General features: G+C 41.8%; 2 protein-coding genes and 1 pseudogene across 4 annotated transcripts in view; 1 reads left to right on the top strand and 2 right to left on the bottom strand.

Moving 5' to 3' along the window:
- LOC311135342 (tyrosine aminotransferase-like) overlaps positions 1 to 5,326 on the bottom strand; it is an 8,594-nt gene extending 3,268 nt beyond the window's left edge. Inside the window, exons 1-7 of the mRNA XM_084169284.1 lie at positions 5,218 to 5,326; positions 4,090 to 4,370; positions 3,870 to 3,974; positions 3,390 to 3,457; positions 3,088 to 3,246; positions 2,046 to 2,184; positions 1,687 to 1,919 (exon numbers count right to left, since the gene is read on the bottom strand). Of these exons, the coding sequence (XP_084025410.1) occupies positions 1,687 to 1,919; positions 2,046 to 2,184; positions 3,088 to 3,246; positions 3,390 to 3,457; positions 3,870 to 3,974; positions 4,090 to 4,357 (972 nt within the window). The 5' untranslated portion in view covers positions 4,358 to 4,370; positions 5,218 to 5,326. The remainder of the gene's footprint in view (positions 1 to 1,686; positions 1,920 to 2,045; positions 2,185 to 3,087; positions 3,247 to 3,389; positions 3,458 to 3,869; positions 3,975 to 4,089; positions 4,371 to 5,217) is intronic.
- Positions 5,327 to 14,605: 9,279 nt separating this feature from the next.
- Positions 14,606 to 17,603, top strand: LOC311135189 (peptide deformylase, mitochondrial-like). 2 transcript variants are annotated; one of them, XM_084169118.1, is made up of 3 exons: positions 14,606 to 14,681; positions 16,160 to 16,812; positions 17,126 to 17,603. In XM_084169118.1, the coding sequence occupies exons 2-3, from the start codon at positions 16,218 to 16,220 to the stop codon at positions 17,281 to 17,283; spliced, it is 753 nt and encodes a 250-aa protein (XP_084025244.1). In that variant the 5' UTR covers positions 14,606 to 14,681; positions 16,160 to 16,217; the 3' UTR covers positions 17,284 to 17,603. The 2 variants fall into 2 exon arrangements, with proteins under 2 accessions (XP_084025244.1, XP_084025245.1); XM_084169119.1 differs by lacking the exon at positions 14,606 to 14,681 and adding an exon at positions 15,684 to 15,803.
- Positions 17,604 to 19,354: 1,751 nt separating this feature from the next.
- On the bottom strand, positions 19,355 to 20,941 carry LOC311135184 (annotated as a pseudogene). The gene is made up of 2 exons: positions 20,611 to 20,941; positions 19,355 to 20,435 (listed from the first exon to the last, which is right to left on the bottom strand). The product of its transcript is annotated as an uncharacterized misc_RNA (transcript).
- Between the last annotated feature and the right edge of the window lie 1,124 nt (positions 20,942 to 22,065).

Raw genomic sequence — 22,065 nt, forward strand, 5'->3', positions numbered from 1 at the left:
GAGAGAGAGAGAGCAGAGAGAGAGAGAGCGAGAGAGAGAGAGAGAGAGAGAGAGAGAGAGAGAGAGAGAGAGAGAGAGAGAGAGAGAGAGAAAGAGAGAGAGAGCAGAGAGAAATAGAGAGTGGTGGTACAGTAACTGTAGTAAGCTGGCTTCCATTAGAGCTGAGGCCTTGACGTCGCGTTTGGGATCCGCCCCGCGTCCTATTGGTCAGAGCACAGTGACTGACAGTTCAGAAAAAGCAAATCTTAAACCTCACCTCAGACCTAATTTACAAACAGAGCATTTTTGGCACCACTCTAAGCTCTCGTGAGCTATGGTTTTTGCCCACAGAGAGGAGACCACAGGGGCCCTTAGGGAAAGAGCCTGGTGCTTGCCAAACATTCCCCTCTAACCGTGAGATGGAACTGATGCTGCCCAGACACATCATGCCTCCACGCAGCCCCTAAACAGGCGCCCTGTCGTTAAAAAAGGGGCCCTCCCACCCCCAACCACTTCCTCCCACCCGCTCTTGGACTATACTACCCTCACATCTGCATTAATCGCAAACACATGCGGCAAAAAATGCACACCGCCTCTAAAGGATTCACAGTCACCCCAACTACCTCTCTCTATTCTCACAGGGACTAATCATAAAAAACACAGATTTCTTGTCAATCTCATCAATGCATGAATTACTGCCAAAATTATGTTCCCCTATTAAACACACCTTAAAAAACCTTACAGAATCTAAATGGAAAAATATAATACGTTTGACCCCCAACAATGATAAAAACAAATTCCAATACCTTAAACTATTCCATAATAAATCTCTAAACAATTTTAGGAAATTACTAAACTAATTCCAACCCTCAAAGCAGAGCAGAGGACCGCCTACTGTCGATTCTGAGGTGATATAGAGAGCAGCTGTTGCTTCGCAAGGTATCTCTACCTGAAAATATATTATCTAAGTGATTGATAGTTGATATTCAGCAGTCATAAAAGTATGCCTTATTTACTTTGAAGAACTACTAAAATAGTGATTTTGTCATACAGCACAGGCAGCAGCTCTATAGAGATGAGATGATGACTTAGAATTAAATAATAGTCATCAAATAAAACAAATGTAGTATACAAAACAACTGAAATATGTTATTAAAGTAATGTGAATAAATTATGGTTAATAAGTGATAAGCATCATGGGACTTTTATTAATTGTTTTATTCTGTGTTGTTACAGCATTCAACCCACATAATGCATAGTGCTTTTAATGTTTTTAAAAAATAATCGAAACTGAAATCAAAAACTCAATTTTTTAAATAATCGAAACAAAACCGAACCGATCTCAAAAAGCACTAATCACTAAGCACTACTACAGTATTACCTCTGTGGCTCATCCTTCACTTGACCTGGCTGACCTAACCCCAGCACTGTTGCCCCGCCACTGCCAGGCTCCGCATTCAGCCTGTGACACCCCTAATCCCCCCAGTGCTGATGTGGACGTGTCAGGCAGGTCTCCTCGGATACCCAGCAGAGCTGAGCCAGGGAAAACCTCCCTGTTACAGAATGTTAAAGAATGTGCCTCGCTGGTATTATGTATTACATGAGGGCCAGTGGCCAGCATGTAGGCTATACCCCAGAAACAGAAGCCCCCTCCTGGATGCTTGACCTGGCTATTACTGTACTCCACCACACCTCCATAGACCATCATAACCCAATCCACCCTGTGTTAGACCCTAGTAAACTCAATATCTCCTCAATGCCAGAAGACAATACATTATCCTCTCCTTTCATGCAACAGACACAATGGCAGTTCTGTATTAGTCTGTATGAGTGTCTGTCTGTGTTGTGGTTGTTTCTGAGAGTGCTTCTGTGTGTGTATAAACTCACCATGTCACCATAGATCTCATCAGCCAGGATTGGGATGCAATTTTTGGAGGCAACTAGACAAGAGAATAGACAAAGTCATAATAGTTTTTTTACTGGATTAATAATATCAACCAAATACTTATATTGTGCTATAGTGAGAGGGAACACTGTGGCCCAGGGGGTGAATGAACAGAGCTCACCAGAGAGGACGTTCTGTAAGTGCTCTTTACTGTAGACAGAGCCGCAAGGGTTGGAGGGATTGTTGATGATCAGGCAGGTTGTCCTGTCATCGATCAGGCTTTCCATATGCTGGAGATCGATCTCCCAAGACTTCTCTGGCTGCAAGGACAGACAAAGCCACCGTGAGGCAGAGAGCAGGCACATGCACTGGAAAACACACAAACCTATCTGCAGATTCTGCACTGCCCTAACTGTCTCAACTGACCTTTGATCTCTTAGTGCCCTCACTACACATACCTCTGACTCGGCGGTGGCAGCTAGCAGAGGCCCATGACTAGACATAAAATGACGTAAGCTAAGACTGCACCCTGAGATGAGTAGCCTGACTATAAACTACTCTGGTTTGAGAGTTGGTTGGTTTAATGGGAGCTCTGTAAGGTGGCTCAGTAGCAGCTCTTTACATTGTGTGCAGTCGTCATGTAAACACCATGACCTCAAGAGTCACGACATACAACTGTGTCCCAGAGTGACCTGAATTCAGTTTTCAAAAGTAGTTCATATTTGTAATTAAACTCAAAATGATATGCAGCTCCAAGTATTTATGTATTTGTATGTATGTATGTAGTATGTGTGTGTGTGTGTGTGTGTGTGTGTGTGTGTGTGTGTGTGTGTGTGTGTGTGTGTGTGTGTGTGTGTGTGTGTGCGTGCGTGCGTGCGTGCGTGCGTGCGTGCGTGCGTGCGTGCGTGCGTGCGTGCGTGCGTGCGTGCGTAAGCCTAAAGGAAAGAAAGCATCCAACGTGATTTATAAGTGCCAGATGTGCACCAGTGAGGAAGAACTCAGCATTTCCCCCGCTCTTTCCCTTTCAACAATATATTTTTATTTGCCCTCGCTCTCTCTTGCTCTCTCCCTCCCTCTCTCTTTCTCTTCACAAAAAATCTATATCAGCCAGCTTTTTTCTTTGTTTACTTTATTTTCCCTCTATTTTGCTCCTTCTCCTCAAAACATGTTTTTGTCACTCTCCCTCCCATTTGAATCCCTCCCCCTCTCCCTCCAGCACTCACCAGCAGGTTGTACAGTTTGACCTGGATGCCCAGAGACACAGCCAGGGTCTTGTAGAGGGAGAATCCAGGGCAGGGGATTAGGATGTTGTCACCAGGGTTACACAGCACTGTGATGGCCAGATCTATAGCCTGGCTGCAGCCACTGGTCAGAAGCACATCCTGCAAGGAAGATAGAGGAAGATAACTAGAGATGTTTAGAGGTCTGTATGTCCTCTGGTTCTGGGGAAACGTTACAGTAGAGAGACAGAGGTGAATATATGGTGAAGAAAAATAACGTTTGAACGAGGACATGCAGGACAGACCTCTGACTCCAAGGGGGCTTCGGGGCAACTGTAGAAGTTTGCCACCACCTCTCTGCTCTTCTGATAACCTGTCGATGAGTAGAAGACAACAGCTTATATTTTGTACTGTATACTGTATTCAGTAGTCTGCTGGGAGAAAGGGAGATTTCGCATGCATATGTCATTAGACCTACAATCATCATCAATAATAGCGGGGAACCTATTCAGTTCATCTGCAGACTGTTAATTGGCCCTATTTCACTTTGCTTTCTTAACTTCCCTGACTGAAATTCCTTTAACATCCAACCTCTCACCCCCTTGCAAGCCACCCAACCCCACCTTTCGCTGTGCCTCATCTCACATTCTCCAAATTACCATGTAAAAAAAGAAATGTAAAAATGAATCCCTTTTACTTTACATCTCACTCTATCCTTAGTTTTTTGCACTTGACAAGCTTTTTGAAGTGTTGGTGCCATGATAAAGTGTTTGTATGAGTCCTACCAACAGATGGAGCATAGCCGTTGTATTTGTGTGAGTCAATGGCATCCTTCATGGCCTGGATAACTTTTTCATTGGTAGGCAGGTTCCCGAACACTGTAGGGTCCCCTGATGGTGTGACAGGAAGACAAAGGAGTACATAAGAAACATCATTCTGGACAACTGCACATCACAAGTGAACACACTGAGCATATTCAAATGAGATAGTGGTGTAGCATCTCACCAATGGATAGAGCAATCATGGGCTTCTCGGGATTGGGTGTGAGCTTCATCCCGTCCACAATGGCACGGATGGGATTCAAGGTGTTGTTTGACATCTCTGAGGGCCGGATGTTCCATCGCTGCCTGCTGCTCTTCTGCTTGGCTGTATAAACACTGCCATTCACAGTCTTATGATTGATATCATTCCCATTAAGACCGTTTCCATTGAGAGCATTCTTTTCATTGACACCATTCCCATTCATTTTGACCACATAGGAATTGTTCTCCATGTTGCAACTGCAGCTACAGATGGTAGAAAAGTCAAATTGGGAGAAAAAGATAGGTAAAACAAATAGATTTTGATTAATAATTCCTGCATTAAAAATGTTATAAAAATATAATACAAATAAAATACTATAGATTAGGATTATTAGTTGATATACAAACAATAAATTGGAAAACTGCAAATAAACTTGTTGGATAATAAAACATCAGTGCAGAGAAGTAGGCTAGCCCAGATGTTAAATTACCCATGTAAATTCAACAGGTGCGATGTCTATAAAATCCAGGTTGAAATCAAACGCGCTGCGCTTACTGTTTTGAACTTAAATTAAGATATGCGCGCAATTTAACATTAAGGTGGCCTAATGAAGAGCCATCTACTGATCCGACTGGGACAAGTCTATCAATTTATCAATGGCTATCTTTTCACAAGCGCAGTATAAATACATGCATTGTATAGTCCATAGGTTAAGCAGTAAAATATATTTACATCATGCAAGAACAATAAATTAAATAACCTAATTAACTGAAATCTAACCAAATAAAATCGAATAATCTAATCAACTCTAGAAGGCAAGCTGGCTCTGAGTTATCCAAAAAATATGAGAAAAAGATAAGACAATTGAAATAAGACAAAAACAACAAATATTCTGAAACTACATTGCCTATAGGCATCTCTTTTGAATAAGGTCATATTTGTTTGTGCATGCATAATAATAAACATGCGAGCTATGGCTTAAATAAAAGGCAATAATCAATTTGACCCGTAGCTTATTTTAAATTGCTTGTTAATAAATTTGATATTTACTTGCAAAGGTTAGTTAAATGCGTATTCATACATTTAAATGACAAAAGCATGTTTAAATACCTTTACAATCTCAAAAGAATTTCACACTCCAAATGAAGGAATTCAAGTAAAATACTCTATATGTACTTTGACTGATAAGTCTGTTATAAACCAGCTTTATAGCAAGCCCCCGAAAATGGGTGTTGAACCCTACCCATAATTTCATTGGTGGAGACTGAGTGTTGTGCCATACACCCCCGTTACGCCATTCCAAAAAATTTGAAACACCTCAAGGTTTGGGTTTAACTGTATAATTTAACTCTTTCAAAAATACATATACGAGACTCGTGAGAGGAGACTCATGGGCTGTCCTCGTGCGTAATGCGAATATTTTCCTACGTTTCATGAATAGGATATTTTTTTTATTCTAATGAAGCATCAATCAGTTTAGATTTATCAAAGTAATTGATTTCAGCCTCTAACAAACGATCTCCCAAAAACGTTTTGAGGCTCAGTCAGCTTGAGTGCAGTTTAGGATGAGCATTATTTTTCCTTTGTAAAAAAATAACAATGTAAAAAGGGGGCTAAGTATGCTTACATAATGGTCTCTCCAGAATTTGTTTTGACAGTGGTGTTTCAGTGCTCCAGTGGTGTTTCAGTGCTCCATGCATTGGGTTATTTTGCAATCCAGTTTCTGAAGGGAATTATGAAAGGGATTTCTGGCAAATGTCCCAAATGACCACAGCATGTACAGTATGTGTACAGTAATACATGTAAGCTAAATAGGTATAAACAGTCAAATGCAGATAAGTAGCGTATGATACAGTGCAAGTGGAAAATATAGCTTCACTTTACAATTTTTATTTAACACAGTAATGTAACAGGTAGCCTACAGTATAACTGTTGTTTTTTTGCTTCACTCTGGGGGTTGATTACCCTCATGATGGGTAAATCAGTGAACTGGGACTGAAAGATTCATGATGCAATATTGATGAAGAGAGAGCAACTGTGTCCTGAAACATTTACAGAGGAATGTACTTTCTCTAAAGATAAATACATTCAAATCCTAATAAAAACATTTAGCAGTTGTCCAAAACACACAAAACTCCCCTTGAACTTTGTACCCCACCATCCCCTTATCATCTGGCTAAAGACCCTGTGCCCTATGCACCAGCCAGCCTGATGGGGTTGAGTCAGTGAAGGACCCTGTCATTCTCCGTACCTCTGTTGACCACGTTCCTGTCCACCTTCTACATACACACCATTCTGAATAAATAAAACATTTACCTTGAAACACATACCCTGAATCGGTGTCCTCACCTGACCTACCGCAAATTGATTATGGACTAACAGTACTTTTCTGTTAAATTCTCATATAGAAACTTCATTGGCAGGAAGGATGTTTGAAATGCTTTTTACATTTGTATCACAAACCATTTTTGAGAAAATCAGAATGAAAGTGGCAATTTTAGGCCCTTTTTAGACCTATACATGCCTCCTGTAAGACCTTATGATCTGTGAACAGTAAATGGTACAGACAACATCTTGGTGTCATTATACTCGTAATAGTCTACTCTAAAATATGGAGTATGTCTTGATTCTGAAATACAATTTTTCACATTAATTTATTCAAGGTTAAATATATTAATATTTAAAAATAACCCTTTTTGATGTTGTTAATTTTAAGACATTGTTTGGAACAATATACTCTACAAGTACATCACATTTCCAGAGTGGGGTCTCTGCTAATTCTGAAGGTGTGAACAATTTTATGAGCACCACCAACACAGTGAATGGGAAAACGCATTCAAAGGGAACTCCCTCTGCTGGTGACTTGCAGAATGTGCAATCTTAAAAGAGGGCTGTGATTGGTTAATGACCTATAATGTCAATTTCTATGTATAAAATGGGTCACTCTGGAAATGTTACGTGTTTGAAGATTATAATTGTTACAAACAATGTCTAAAAATAAACTACACTAAAAAAATATGTAAATGTAAACTGTTTGTCCCATTTTTCATGAGCTGAAATAAAAGATAGCAGAAATTGTGGTGCTGAGGAGTTTTTCTGTCTGTAATAAAGCCCTTTTGTGGGGAAAAACTCATTCTGATTGGCTGGGCCTGGCTCCCCAGTGGGTCGGCCTGGCTCTCAAGTGGGTGGGCCTATGCCCTCCCAGGCCTACCTGTGTCTGCACCCAGTCATGTGAAATCCATAGATTAGGACCTAATGAATTTATTTCAATGGGCTGTAACTCAGCAAAATCTTTGAAATTGTTGCATGTTGCGTTTATATTTTTGTTCAGTATAAATAAAAAAAGGGTTGTTTTGAGATATTAATATTAACATTTTTTATTTTTTAATAAAATTAATATGAAATGATGTATTTCAGAATCTAGACATACTCCATATTTGAGAAAACACTATAAGGAGTATAATGACACGAAGATGTTGTCTGTCATGTACGGTTCACAGATCAGAGTACCTTACAGCAGGTATGTATAGGTCTAAAAAAGGGACTAAAATGGGCAATTTCATCATGATTTTCTCAAAAATGTTTTGTGATACAAATGTAAAAAAACACGTTAAACATCATTCCTCCCAAATAAGTTCCTATGTAAGAATTGCCAGAACAATCTGACTGAGATACCAAAAATATTTTCCGCTCCCGTTGGCGGGGAATCGCCCTGTTGCATGGTGCATGATGTACCCAACTTCCAATAAGGTGATCATCATTGATTGGTCAACGAAAAAGAGGTTCACAATGATTGGTCAGCAGATTTTGGTTGCATGTCACGACAGTAGCAGTCCACTCAGAAGCTCCGGGTCATATTTAACCCATGCCATCAAACAGACCCCTCTTTGAGTCAACATAACCCTGCATGAAATACAACCGTTCCTGAGGTCATACAGAGGTTCACACTCATTATTGTGTAAGAATCTAGGTCAGTAAGAAACTGGTGCTGTGTATTATGGTATGGAAAGGGTTATTATACTACACCCGGTTAAATTGGGCCTATTGAATACTGTTTTACTGAAATGTAACCTGAATTCTGATGCTCACCACCAAGTTCCAAACTGCCTCTGGAAGCAACATCAGCACAAAAACTGTTCATCGGGAACTTCATGAAATGGTGTTTCCATGGCCGAGCAGCCGCACACAAGCCTAAGATCACCATGCGCAATGCCAAGCGCCGGTTGGAGTGGTGTAAAGCTCGCCACCTTAGGACTCTGGAGCAGTGGAAATGCGTTCTCTTGAGTGATGAATCACGCTTCACCATCTGGCAGTCCGACGGACAAATCTGGGTTTGGCGGATGCCAGGCTAACGCTACCTGCCAGAATGCATAGTGCCAACTGTAAAGTTTGGTGTAAGAGGAATAATGGTCTGAGGCTGTTTTTCATGGTCGGGCTAGGCCCCTTAGTTCCAGTGAAGGGAAATCTTAACGCTACAGCATCGGTGTGGAAGAACTTGACTGGCCTGCACAGAGCTCTGACCTCAACCCCATCGAACACCTTTGGAATGTATAATAATCTCCATTCTTGTACACACACATATACACACCTGGTCAAAAAATGTGTCACTTTGCAGTTTCTGGGCATAGCATTCTCCATATTGTTCAGAGAACCTGCACATCAATACATATACTACATCCTACACACAACACCTCAACCCTAGAGAAGGAGACAGGCATTCCTCCATCATACCATCTCAATTCCTTTAGAGTTTCACCATAATCTACTAAAGGCTGAATATATAGCATCCCCTACTGGACAGCAAAGGAACAGCTACCAAACCTTTATCGTGGCACTATCTTCTCAGAGTGGCTTATCATGTATTCAGCATTGTGCATCTTCTTCATTCACATCACAAGACACCATTGAAACCAGGAATAGTTGAAGGTCACACAAGGCATATAGATGTCAATTACACCCATGTAATCGTATGAGACAAAGAGAGGAATAGAAAGGGAGCATGGAAAACAGATGATGGGGGGATTTAGCACGCCTTGATATAAGCTTTGCGCATGGACATATCCATTGAAAGAGTCTGGGCTAAAGCCTTAAAGTCCTGGTAGTTCTTCCTCATTAGGTGCATCTCTTGTCAGTTCTGAAGAGGAGCAAAGAAAGAGGACATTTTGCTCAGCAACCCACTACTCACTTGGTCGATCAGAGCTGCTGATATTCAGATATCCAATTGATTCAGTTTAGTCAACAGTGTTGTCCAAAGATCAAAGTAATCATATCATGGCAATCAAATAAAGCAGAGTTATCAAATAAAGCAGAGTTATAATGCATTCATGGTACGGAGGTAGTCTACTTGGAAAAAACGTAACTGTCTTCACAACAGTGTTGACAATACATACCTTGGTCTTCCCGAAGCATCCATATAATTATCTGTATCAGAATACAAATGGGTCGTTCCATGTTATTTCAGCAAGCCTCCTGGTAATATCAGGATGTAGGATGGGACATAAACCTAACTTCAATTACAAATTTATCTGAACAGGGGGGTAAAAAACACCACCAAATTCACTGGGAATAAATTACATAGGATGAAGAAACAATACTCAGAGCACAGCTCCAAACTACTTGTCAGACATAGAGAACTGATACTATACTCGTTGTTGTGGTGGGATTGGCGTGGGATGTGGAGGGTCTGTGGGTAGCTTTTGACCATTTCTTTGGATTCCTAATGTCTAACTCATTGTTAGAAAAAAGTTTGGTCCAAATCGGATGTTAGGCACTATATTTATTGAATATTACACCGAACAAAAATATAAACACAACATGCAACAAATTCAACAATTCTACTGAGTTACAGTTCATATAAGGAAATCAGTCAATTGAAATAAATGAATTAGGCCCTAATCTATGGATATCACATGACTGGGCAGGGGCGCAGCCATGGGTGGGCCTGGGAGGGTATAGGCCCAACCCCTGGGGAGCCAGGCCCAGCCAATCAGAATGAGTTTTTCCCCACAAAAGGGCTTTATTACAGACAGAAAGGCTGCGTTTCAAACACGTAAAAGACACACCCTTCTCCACTTATCCTCGCCTTATGCCCTGCAAGTGTCAACTCATCATATGTCATGATACGTCATCAGAAGTGTCCGCTTCATTTGAGGGTTGAGGGGAGAGGGTGTGTATTTTAAGTGTTTGGAATGCAGCCAAATACTCCTCCGTTTTAAATCAATATCAAATCAAATCAAATTGTATTTGTCACATACACATGTTTAGCAGATGTTATAGCGGGTGTAGCGAAATGCTTGAGCTTCTAGTGCCGACAGTGCAGTCGGCACTAGACACAAAACTAGTAAGGAATGGAATTTAAGAATGAAAATGTATGCACTCACTAACTGTAAGTCGCTCTGGATAAGAGTGTCTGCTAAATGTCTAAAATGTAAAATGTAAGAAAATGTACATATATAGACAAGCAATGACAATGACAGAGCGGCATGGACTAAGATACAGTAGAATATTATAGAATAGAATGCAGTATATACATATGAGATGAGTAGTGCAAGATATGTAAACATTATTAAAGTGACTGTAAACATTATCAAAGTGACTAGTGTTCCATTTCTTAAAGTGGCCAGTGATTTCAATAGGCAGCAGTAGACTCTAATGTGCTCGTGATGGCTATTTAACAGTCTGATGGCCTTGAGATAGAAGCAGTTTTTCATTCTCTCTGTCCCAGCTTTGATGCACCTGTACTGACCTAGCCTTCTGGATGATAGCGGGGTGAACAGGCAGTGGCTCGGGTGGTTGATGTCCTTGATGATCTTTTTGGCCGTCCTGTGACATCGGGTGCTGTATGTGTCTTGGAGGGCGGGTAGTTTGCCCCCGATAATGCGTTCGGCAGACCGCATCACTCTCTGGAGAGCCCTGCGGTTGCGGGCGGTGCAGTTGCCATACCAGGTGGTGATACAGCCCGACAGGATGCTCTCAATTGTGCATCTGTAAAAGTTTGTGAGGGTTTTAGGTGCCAAGCCAAATTTCTTCAGCCTCCTGAGGTTGAAGAGGCTCTGTTGCGCCTTCTTCACCACACTGTCTGCGTGGGTGGATCATTTCAGTTTGTCGGTGATGTGTACGCCAAGGAACTTGAAGCTTTCCACCTTCTCCACTGCGGTCCCGTCGATGTGGATAGGGGGGTGCACCCTCTGCTGTTTCCTGAAGTCCACGATCATCTCCTTTGTTTTGTTGACGTTGAGTGAGAGGTTATTTTCCTGGCACCACACTCCCAGAGCCCTCACCTCCTCCCTGTAAACCGCCTACAGGGAGGAGGTGTGGGCTCTGGGAGTGTTTCATCAGCTGTCCAGGTGGCTGGTCTCAGACAATCCCGCAGGTGAAGAAGCCGGATGTGGAGGTCCTGGGCTGGCGTGGTTACATGTGGTCTGACGTTGTGAGGCCAGTTGGACGAACTGCCATATCTCTAAAACAACGTTGGAGGCGGTTTATGGTAGAGAAATGAACATTTCACACACACCTGTCACAGAGCTGCCAACTCTCACGCTTTCGCCGTGTGACACACGTTTTTGCCTGTTTTCACACGCACTCACGCCACACATCCAATTTCTCACGCAAAAAAAATCGGCCGAGACTCGTTCGTTCCTTTTTTCAAACTCCCCGACGGTAGATGGCGCTGATGAGCGCTACGGAACCATATGCGCTGCACCCCGAAGTTAGCGACAGAAAAAGACAACAGGAGAAGAAACGGTCACTACCTCAAGAAGTCTGATAAGAAGCTGAGCTGAGACTAGGTATGTAACAATGAAATGTCGTCCAATTGAGGACTCACTCTCTTAAACTTTAAATCTTGAAAGAAATTATTTGTTTGTGCGTGTGAACATGATTTAGTGTGGTGAATGTAAACTCAGCTGATTTCGAACAGGTAAAATGTATTCCAAAGAATTTAACATAAATACAGGAAATGTGTGCAATAGAAGTAGACTTGTGCAGACATTCACTGACCCCATGACAGAAGTGTACCTGCTGTTCTTCCAAGCCACCGTACCAACTTTCACTTCTTTCAACTTACTACTTCAGAGAGAGCAGTCATCAATATTTTTGTTACATGATGAGGTGGGATTGGATTTTGCTGTTTTTTTCCATTCTGTGTTTCTTGCTGATATCTGCAGGGATCCTCTAAAACAGGTTTCACCTACTATTTTTGTAAATGTCTGTTATAGATGGTGAAATTCATACGCAAGCTATGTTCCAAGTTTATGGTTCCAGCAGCTCTGCAGTGCCATGAGGAGCCTTGTGAAATTGCCTTTAAAGAAAAGGCAAACCATTTACCAGGTTAGTATTTGACTATTATTATGATCAAACACTGTGATATGTGATATTTAGCCTTGTACCTTATACCGATATGCTGTATCTGTGACAGGAAGAAAGTTGAACATTGGGTTCACAACCAGGGCTAAATTTAACAGATTACTCGACGAGGGTGACATCACACCACAGCAGGTGGATTCATTCCATTAAGCTGTGTTGTGTTTCCTGACAAGTGCTGTGGACTATGCACTTAAGAAGCTGCCACTGGAAGAGCCACTGATCAAGCACGCACAATTTGTAGATGTACGGCAAAGGGCTGAAAGTGACATCGAAGATGTCCTGTACTTTGTTGAAAGGTTAGTTTTTTTTCTGTAATTATTGTCTATCATCTTAGCTAAAATACCCTGTGTTTTATGATGAGGTGTGTTCACTCCTAAACTGCACATGAGATATTCTTATGTGGCTTCTCCTCAAAGATGTGTATGAACTGCTGCTGGTTGATGACTATATACCTAAAACGTAACAACTTGTAACTCTACTTTCATAAATAGGTTTCCCCATCTCCTCCCATAACATGGGCCAGAGGAGCATGACCTTCTGGGTGAGGAGTTTCTAAATTATCAGACCATGCCAATGATATCCCTGCAGGACGAAACTGAAATGGTAAGCTTCTTGGCTGAAATGGGAACCCGGAAGCATAAGGTAAACATTTTTTCCTTTTTTGACTTTCCTTTTGGCAGGTGTGGCTTGGCTACATCAGTTGCTTAAAATTGTTGCATGCATATATGTGTCATGCATGTTGCAAATTATGCATGTTTTTATCTGAACTTTGTTAATGGATCAACCTACAGTATACTTACAGTATTAATCAATCAAAAATCAAGGTATGTTTTTACATTGTGTTTTGGTGCATTTTCCATAGGTGACAGGAGCCAAAGAATTCGAAAGGCTTGCTGCCGTCGCCAAGCTTGTCCTGGTGTTGCCCCATGCAAACGCAGATGCTGAGAGGGTGTTTTCAGTTGTGGGACTGAACAAAACCAAGAGGACAAAATCTCACTCCAAGGTTTTTTAAAAAGTTGGCAGGTATGCTGTCAGGTGGATGGATTATCTTGACAAAGGAGAAATGCTCACCAACAGGGATGTAAACAAAGAAGAAGAAAAAACGTTTGGGGGGGGGGTTCTCATCTGCACTGTTCAACCAATCCAGTAAATGTGGAGGAGTTAAAATGGAGTTTCGCCAGAGAAGAAGAGGCGAAGCTAACAGGATAACTGGTCCCAAAATCTGTATTCTCCAGCAGGTGGCGTTTTTTCTTGGCTCACCAAGGAGTTTTTGTATGAAGGTCAATGAGATTGTCGAATTTGGTTAACAATACATGTAATGGCTTATTTACTACGTGTGGCTATTTTATTGAATATACGTTTCCTAATGATTAGGTTGTTACGAGTGGACACGTGACATCTCGTCAGACCCCTTTTTTTCCCCTCGAGTTCCCAGTTGTTTTGAACACGGCATTTGAACACCTGGCTCATGCCTGGAGAAAGCATGGTTCCAAATCTGTGAAACTGTACGTTTTACATGTGGATTTTTTAAATAAATAAAAATATAGATGGCAATTTCTTTGTCTACATGCCATATTTTTAAACAATGCAGATATTGGAGTAACCCTGTTTTGGGTTAAGACCAGTGGCGACCCATCATTCAGGGCAGGTGGGGCCTGTTTTGCATGTTATTTTGGCATTAATACGTGTCACATATCAGTTTGCAAACAATGTAAAAAAAAAAATCTAACTGCAAGTGTGGTCCAAGTCTGGGTTTAAGTGTCTCTTTTCCAAGCTTAAAATGATAAACATTCACATACAACACCATGGGCCAGAAAAGGTTGAATACATTGGCCATGCTGTCAATCCAGCATTACTTCTGCCACTTTGCAAACAACTGGAAACTCGGAACTGGGAAATCTCACTCAGAACTGGGAAATCTCAGACAGTGAGTTCAAGACAACTGGGAACTCTGAAAAAAACGAGCTCCGACTAGGAAAATAAGTTTTGAACGGTCATCCAACTCAGAATTCCAAGTCGGGAATTTGGGCCACTTTCTAGAGCTCCGACCTGAAGATCACTGACGTCATGATTCAACCTTGTTTTTTCCGAGTTCCCAGTTGTCTTGAAAGCACCATAAATCCAGAGAATGCCAGACTTTGATGACAACATTTGGCCACAAGAAGGACCGCCACGCCACCATCCTGTTCAAGTGAGCACAGCACAACAAGGTGAGTCCAAAACTGTATTGTATGCTGCTGCATAAATGATGTAATATGCCAGGGAGATATGTAACGTTATACTGTAGCTAAGAAGGTAATATTAAGTGTATGTTGTGTAGTAAGCTGTTAGTAGCCCATGTCCCTTTCCCCCTCATAACTTAGTCTACTGTTCTGACTTGGTGGTGCATATGTAGCCTACAACGTGTTTTAGAGAAATGTCATCATCGAATATTGTAAGAGCTTTCATAGTCTGTTTATATGGCCCCTTTATTTATCCTAAGGTTCTGACTTGGTGTACAGGGAGAATACTGTAAGAACGGCCAATGTTCTTAACTCTGTCGCTGTAAGAACGGCCAATGTTCTTAACTCTGTCGCTGTACATTTCAAAAGTGGTGAACAAATAGTTATATTGACTAGTCCGTCTTAGCTCGCTCATTAATGTCTCATCACACTCTCTCATCTGATTGGTCGTGTGGGCGGGCCTTCTGACTTTGTGGCTGTGGTAACTTTTGCCGCGTTCAAATCAACTGGGATCTCGGAATTGGGAACTCGGAAATCTCAGACGTCCGACTTCAGTGCGTTCAAGATAACTGGGAACTCGGAAAAAAACGAGCTCCGACTGGCAAAAATCGATTTGAACGGTCGTCCAACTCGGGATTCCAACTCCGGAACTTGGGCCTCTTTCTAGAGCTCCGACTTTCCGACCTGAAGGTCACTGACGGCATGATTTGACCTCGTATTTTTCCGACTTTCCAGTTGTTTTGAACGCAGCATATTGACGACTGATAAAACACGGCCAAAATACTTCCAGGTCAGGACCATCAAGAACTTGTCAAATTGAATTCAAGGGAACCTACTAAATATGTACAAAACACAACTGATAAAAACATAATGGGCAGGCGTACATACAGCAAAATTATTCTCTGTTAATCAATCAGTAACCCCTTTAAAATGTCCTATTCACGTTTCCACAATAAATTACCTTTATGTTGAAGACCTGACGAAATAATTGACCAGGAAGTGATTATCTGGCTGGAATTACATACTCGTGTGTATTTTTATACAATTTATGAACTACAGTATAAGGATGGCATCACTGTTGCTGCTGCAATCAATATAATAACATTTAAGGTAACGTTGTATGGTATGAAAACGTGTAACACTTGCATGGGATAGGATACTCGAGTTGGTCATTGTATTTGCGTTGTTTCAATATCATATAGTGTGTGGTGTCAGTGAGTTAACCTAGCTAGCTAACTGCTGTAGCTATTAGCTTGCTAGCTAGGTTAGCTGCTCAATATGTATACTTGTCATGTGATAATGTGAAATTATTTTGGACATACCCGGGTCACAAAATATTGATTTGGTAAACTGGCCATCTTTCATAAGCATGTATACCAATCTTTGCCCAACACCAATTTGTTGTTGACCATATTATTGACAATTGTTGACTTCCTTCTTGACAGTTCTTTCCTTGTCTCCTGCAGGGCTGTAAGTTAGCTAGACTGTAGCAGACGGACTCTACTGCCAGGACTGAACCCAGCCATGAATAGAACTCTGTGCACTTCAGTGCTGTTGACTAGTGCTTACAGAATGTGTATTTCAAAAGCCCCACGGCCCCATTCCACTGGATCCATTGGCTGGGTAGTCCCTGCCTCCTCCATGGCCCCCTCCCGGTCTTATTCTACAAACATCAAGGTTCGTTCCTACCTACAGTACATGAAGCGGAAGATCAAGCCCCCGCCAAGTCCTCCATACCCCCATGTCTGCCAGGTGGGTGACCCGGTGCTGCGAGCCCAGGCTGCAGTGGTGGACCCTGAGTCAGTACAGGGTCCGGAGGTTCAGGAGGTGATCCACACCATGGTGAAGGTGATGCGGAAGTTTGAATGTGTGGGACTGAGTGCGCCTCAAGTTGGAGTGCCACTTCGTATCTTAGCTCTGGAGTTCCCAGAGCGCATGTTGGAGGACAGCTTGCCTTCTGCACGTGAAGCCCGCGGTCTGACCACTGTGCCTCTGCGGATCTTTATCAACCCCCAGCTGCGAGTCCTAGATGGACGCACAGTTCTATTCCAGGAGGCCTGTGAAAGCATCTCAGGGTTCTCGGCCACTGTTCCACGCTACCTCTCTGTGGAAGTCTCAGGTGAGATATGTAACGTGTTCCACAGAGCAGCTAAATTTAAATCAACTTGTTTAGTGGTGTATTCATTCCACCGATTCTGTTGCAAAACTTTTCTTAAACCGAAGCAAATGGAACGAAACAGGAAGGGACCTACCTGAATTTCTCCAATAGAAAAGTTATGTTTTGCAACTGTTTGGGCTAATGATTACACTGCAGATTTAATCTACCTGAAACGGCAATCTGACCTAAGTCTCTAGACCCATGGCTGGTCAACATCAAATCAATTAGGCATGTGTTTTTTTTTGTATTAATGTTTTCATTTTTTGTTTCAAAGGCTTGAATGAGAAGGCAGAGCCTGTGACCTGGCAGGTGAGCGGCTGGCCCGCACGCATCCTACAGCATGAGATGGATCACTTGGATGGAGTCCTGTACATTGACCGCATGGACAGTAAAACCTTCATTAACGTGAACTGGGCAGCAAAGATCGAGTAGCCGTTTCAAACAAACCTAGTCACCCTGATTGACCCACAGCACTTAAGGACACTTCTTAGACATAACATGGCAACAGATAAGACCATTCTGAAACCTTTCCTTTGACTGATTAAACTGTAAATTCTTTATAATAAGTAATGTATTTATGAAGGCTGATTTATAGTCTGGATGAATATTCAATTCTCTTGCCAGTTGGTTAATTTGTGTGGACATTTTTAAAGGAACTGAAATATTGACTAAACTGTGGTGTCACTAGGTGGCTGACCACAGAGAACATTTTGCTGAATGTTGGAAGTAAAGAAAAAACGGAATAGCTTTCATATGCTGTAGTGTCCTGCATTGGAATATCAACATCTAAAAAGCACAGAACAAGAGACATCTGTTCCCATTTTAAATCCCATTTTATTCAAATATCTTGCAGAAAACAGAACATAATGAAAACAAACACTTTGAACTCAAACCACATTTGGCAGTATTATCTTAACTCTTGAGCTGCAACATGTAATCACTGGTTTCATACTTATAACATAAGTGTAAGGCTCCAGATCCCAACAGTCAATGAGACTGGATACATTTATAATGGAAAACAAAGGCCACTTTCAGGGCAATTTAAGGTCCTACCGAGAGCCCAAAATAGAAAAATATACAAGAGTTTGGCACTTCACTTTTAATCCCTGGGTGGGATAAGGCTAATTTATAAATTACAAATTAAAGGCAATTTGAATTGAAGGCAACATGTACAGTGCCTTAAAAGTATTCACACCCCTTGACTTTTTCCACATTTTGTTGTGTTACAGCCTGAATTTAAAATGTATTACATTGAGATTGTCATCACTGGCCTACACACACTATACCATAATGTCAAAGTGGAATAATGTTTTTTTATTTGTATGTTTACTAGTTAATTAATGAAAAGCTGAATTGTCTCGAGTCAAATATTCAACCACTTTTTATGGCAAGCCTAAATAAGTTCAGGAGTAAAAATGTGCTTAACAAGTCACATAAGTTGCATGTACTCACTGTTTGCAATAATTGTGTGGGAAAGCAATTCACTTTTTGTCCTGAATACAAAGTGTTATATTTGGGGCAAATCCAAAACAGCACATTACTAAGTATCACTCTCCATATTTTCAAGCATAGTGGTGGCTGCATCATGTTATGTGTAGGACTGGGGAGTTTTACAGGATAAAAAAGAAACTGAATGGAGCTAAGCACAGAAAAAATCCTAGAGGAAAACCTGGTTAAGTCTGCGTTCCAGCAGACACTGGGAGTTGAATTCATCTTTCAGCAGGACAATAACCTAAAACAAAAGGCCACATCTACACTGGAGTTGCTTACCAAGAGGACAGTGAATGTTCCTGAGTGGCCGAGTTACAGTTCTGACTTAAATCTGCTTGAAAATCTATGGCATGATCTGAAAATGGTTGTCTAGCAATGATAAATTACCGATTTGACAGAGCTTGAAGAATTTTGAAAATAATAATGGGCAAATGTTGCACAATCCAGGTGTGGAAAGCTCTTAGCGAGATTTACCCAGAAAGACTCACAGCTGTAAATCCCTGCCAAAGTTGATTCTAACATGTATTGACTAAAGGGGTTGAATATTTACCTTATCAAGATATGTTAGTGTTTTATTTTCCATATTTATTTTTACAAATGTTATAATTTTTCTTCCACTTTGACATGAGTATTGTGTAGATCATTGACAAATAAATCAATTTGAATCCCACTTTGTAACAACAAAATGTGGAAAGAGTCAAGGGGTGTGAATATTTTTGGAAGGTACTGTAAGTGATTGCCATTTATTTTTATAATAATATAATATGCCATTTAGCAGACGCTTTTATCCAAAGCGACTTACAGACATGCGTGCATATTTTTTTAATGACGGGATATTGATTCTAAGGAGCCTTTTAGGCATTGTTTTAAATCAGTGCTTTTCCCAATGTACATCAAGTGCCTTTAAAATGATTTCTAAATTTAAACTGAGGATGACCAGTGAAAATGTTGGCCACAAGCACAATTAAGGGGTGTTCTATACCAACAGTCCTTGCAGTACTCAGCACTGCAGTACCTACACAGGATTAAAGGGACTCTTTTGCACCCTGGCCTACTTGTGCAGACACCCAATTGAAGGATCACATGGTTTCCCTAACACATCTCCACCTCTTTGCAGGCATTAGTGTGGAAGACTCTGCAGGTGAGGCAGGAAACCTAAGGATCTGGATTTGGAAATGGGCAGAGGGGTAGGGCTTCTTGCTTCAAATGCATCAAGTGGATCCTTGTGAGGTGGAGACACACCTCCATCTCTAGGGCTTCCTTGCCTTGGTAATAATCCACTGCTCTCGCTCTGCTCCTGTAGGACTGTCACCATCACTATGTTTTACTTTATGGCCCTCTTCTTTGCACATATCCAGAAGGGGACAGCTCACGCTATGAAAGGTATTGCAATTCTTGCAATGTTGGACAGATACGCCTAGACTAGAGTAGGACTTCATGCAGCTGCAGATCTGACTGTCCCCTGGATGCTTGTGCAGACAGCGAGTGTGAATCCACACTATCCACACTGATTTGGCCAACTCTTTATTTGGACTTTGCTTGCTGGCGTTTCTGGTTGGCACTAACTGGCAGCTCAGTGTGGAGACACAGACATTCTCGCTTTGAGAGGAAACCCCATTGCTGTCCCTTGTAATGGATGGGGATGTGTTGCCGCGGGCCTCCCCGATTGGTGAACAGAGAGGATGTCTGTCAAACCCAACTTCTTTATACACATGAAACTCCTCTGCTGTGTACAGATCCAAGTCCAGAATGTCATCTTCCAGTGGTATGGTCTCTAACCTTCTCTTGGTGTTATCCAGCGCTATCTGCAGGCTGTGACCTTGCTGTCTCTCCTGTACCAGGTTGAGCTCCCACTCCACCCCTCTGGCCTGGGGCTCTATGGCAGACTGCAGGACGAGGCACTCACAGCATGCAGCGAAGAAAGCACAGGACAGGTGGAGGAGGATGTCCACTGGAAGGGCTGGGGAACGCAGCCTAAGCGCTTCACACCGTCTGACCTCTGAAGCATGGTATCCAAGCAACCCAAAAATATTTGCCACCTGCTGCATGGACAGCGCGGGCTTGATGTAATGTGTGAACATGCCTGAGAACATCTGGAAGGAGGGAGGATTTATTGCTATTAAAATGTAGACAGTACAAATAATTTTCTGGACAAAGGCAAAGTCCCTTTCACACAGTTGAAGCCAAAACATTAGTGATGAAAATCAAGATTATAAATTGCTCATCAGTCAGGTATATATCCAATACAGCTGCCCCAAATTAGCATACCTTTACCACTCTATTCCTTTCTCCAGGGACACAAGAACAGGTTGAGGGCTGCCAGTTCCAGCACTTAAAAAGCTCTAGCCAGCCCCGTCAATCTGACTTGGCCTGAGGCATATGGTGCTTTCTTGACTGAGTACTCCATCACACTGAGGGGTTCCAGCCCAAATAAGGAGTGTGTGTCCAGGGCACAGCCATCCCTCAGCAGTCCATCTACCTCCTTACACAGTTCCTCATCTCTGCATATCAGGTTCCAGTCACCCTGCTCAATCCGGTACTCCAGGCTGACCCGGTACAGTTCCACCAGATCCCTGGCTTTCTTCCCAGGAACACTCATCTCAGCTATATAGAAAACGTAACTAGGCCAAAATAGTAAAATCAGAGGTTTATCAATGAAACGTCTTGACTGGACTCCACTACAATTATACTTTTTATAAATCACACATCTGTTTATCAAACATTCCCATAAGAATATGATGCTCCCATAGCATAACATTAGGGGTGAAAATGTCACCCTCCCTAAATTAAAGCGAAAAGTGACAAGATAACATTAGCTGTGTTCGAAAAGTCATACTAACCGCACTAACCATACTATTTGTGACGTAAATTGAGTATGTAGTATGCTTATTGGTCATAGTATGGATATAGATAGTATGCCAAAAGTTCCCGGATGTCGTACTAAATTCGCCAAAATACGAAGTATACAAGCAGTGGACACTATTTACGTGCTTTTAGGGCCCATAATGCAATTCTTCCGAAAATGGGTGTGGCTTCACAACGTTTTCAGAGAGGAAGGTCGACAGAGTACGTTGGACGGAAAAAAGATGGCGGAAGCGGATGATGAAGTGGATTCTGAATCTAATGGCGGTAGAATCAAGGAGGATTGGAATATTGTCCAAAAGAATGGAAAACGGGCCAAGTAGACTACAGTGATGAGAATGTCACTTCGTATCTTGTAGGAGTACGGTTTGTAAATGAGGACCAGCTGATCGAATTACCAATCTTGAATCAATTTGAGATATCCAAACTGGTGGAGAGAGTGCTGGGTAGAGTGAAGGCTGTGAGGATCACGAGAGATAGGCTGGTTTTGATTTTTTGTTATTCTGAGGATCAGAAGAAACGTGTGTTAAGTCTCACCCAATTTTGATACGTTTGAAGTGTTGTGTGTGTCTCTTAGGAACAGGGCAACCCTCAAGGGGGTTATATCTGGAGTCTTGTGGGAAGTAGATGTTGAAGAGATGCACGTCGGATGACTCGAGTGGTGAATGAAGAAAACGTGGAGTCAGAGCATTTATCCCAAGACCAATGCAGTGGGATCATTGTAAAGCTTTTGGTCATATTTCAAGTGTTTGCAGAAGGGAGAAGCTGAGATGTCCAAGTTGTGGAAAATATAATATTATGTGTTATAAAAGTGATGAAAATGTGACAATTGTGGTGGGAACCACCCACGTCTTTCGAATG

This window comes from Coregonus lavaretus, assembly GCF_964263955.1.
Source record: "Coregonus lavaretus genome assembly, chromosome: 9".
Classification (NCBI taxonomy): domain Eukaryota; kingdom Metazoa; phylum Chordata; class Actinopteri; order Salmoniformes; family Salmonidae; genus Coregonus; species Coregonus lavaretus.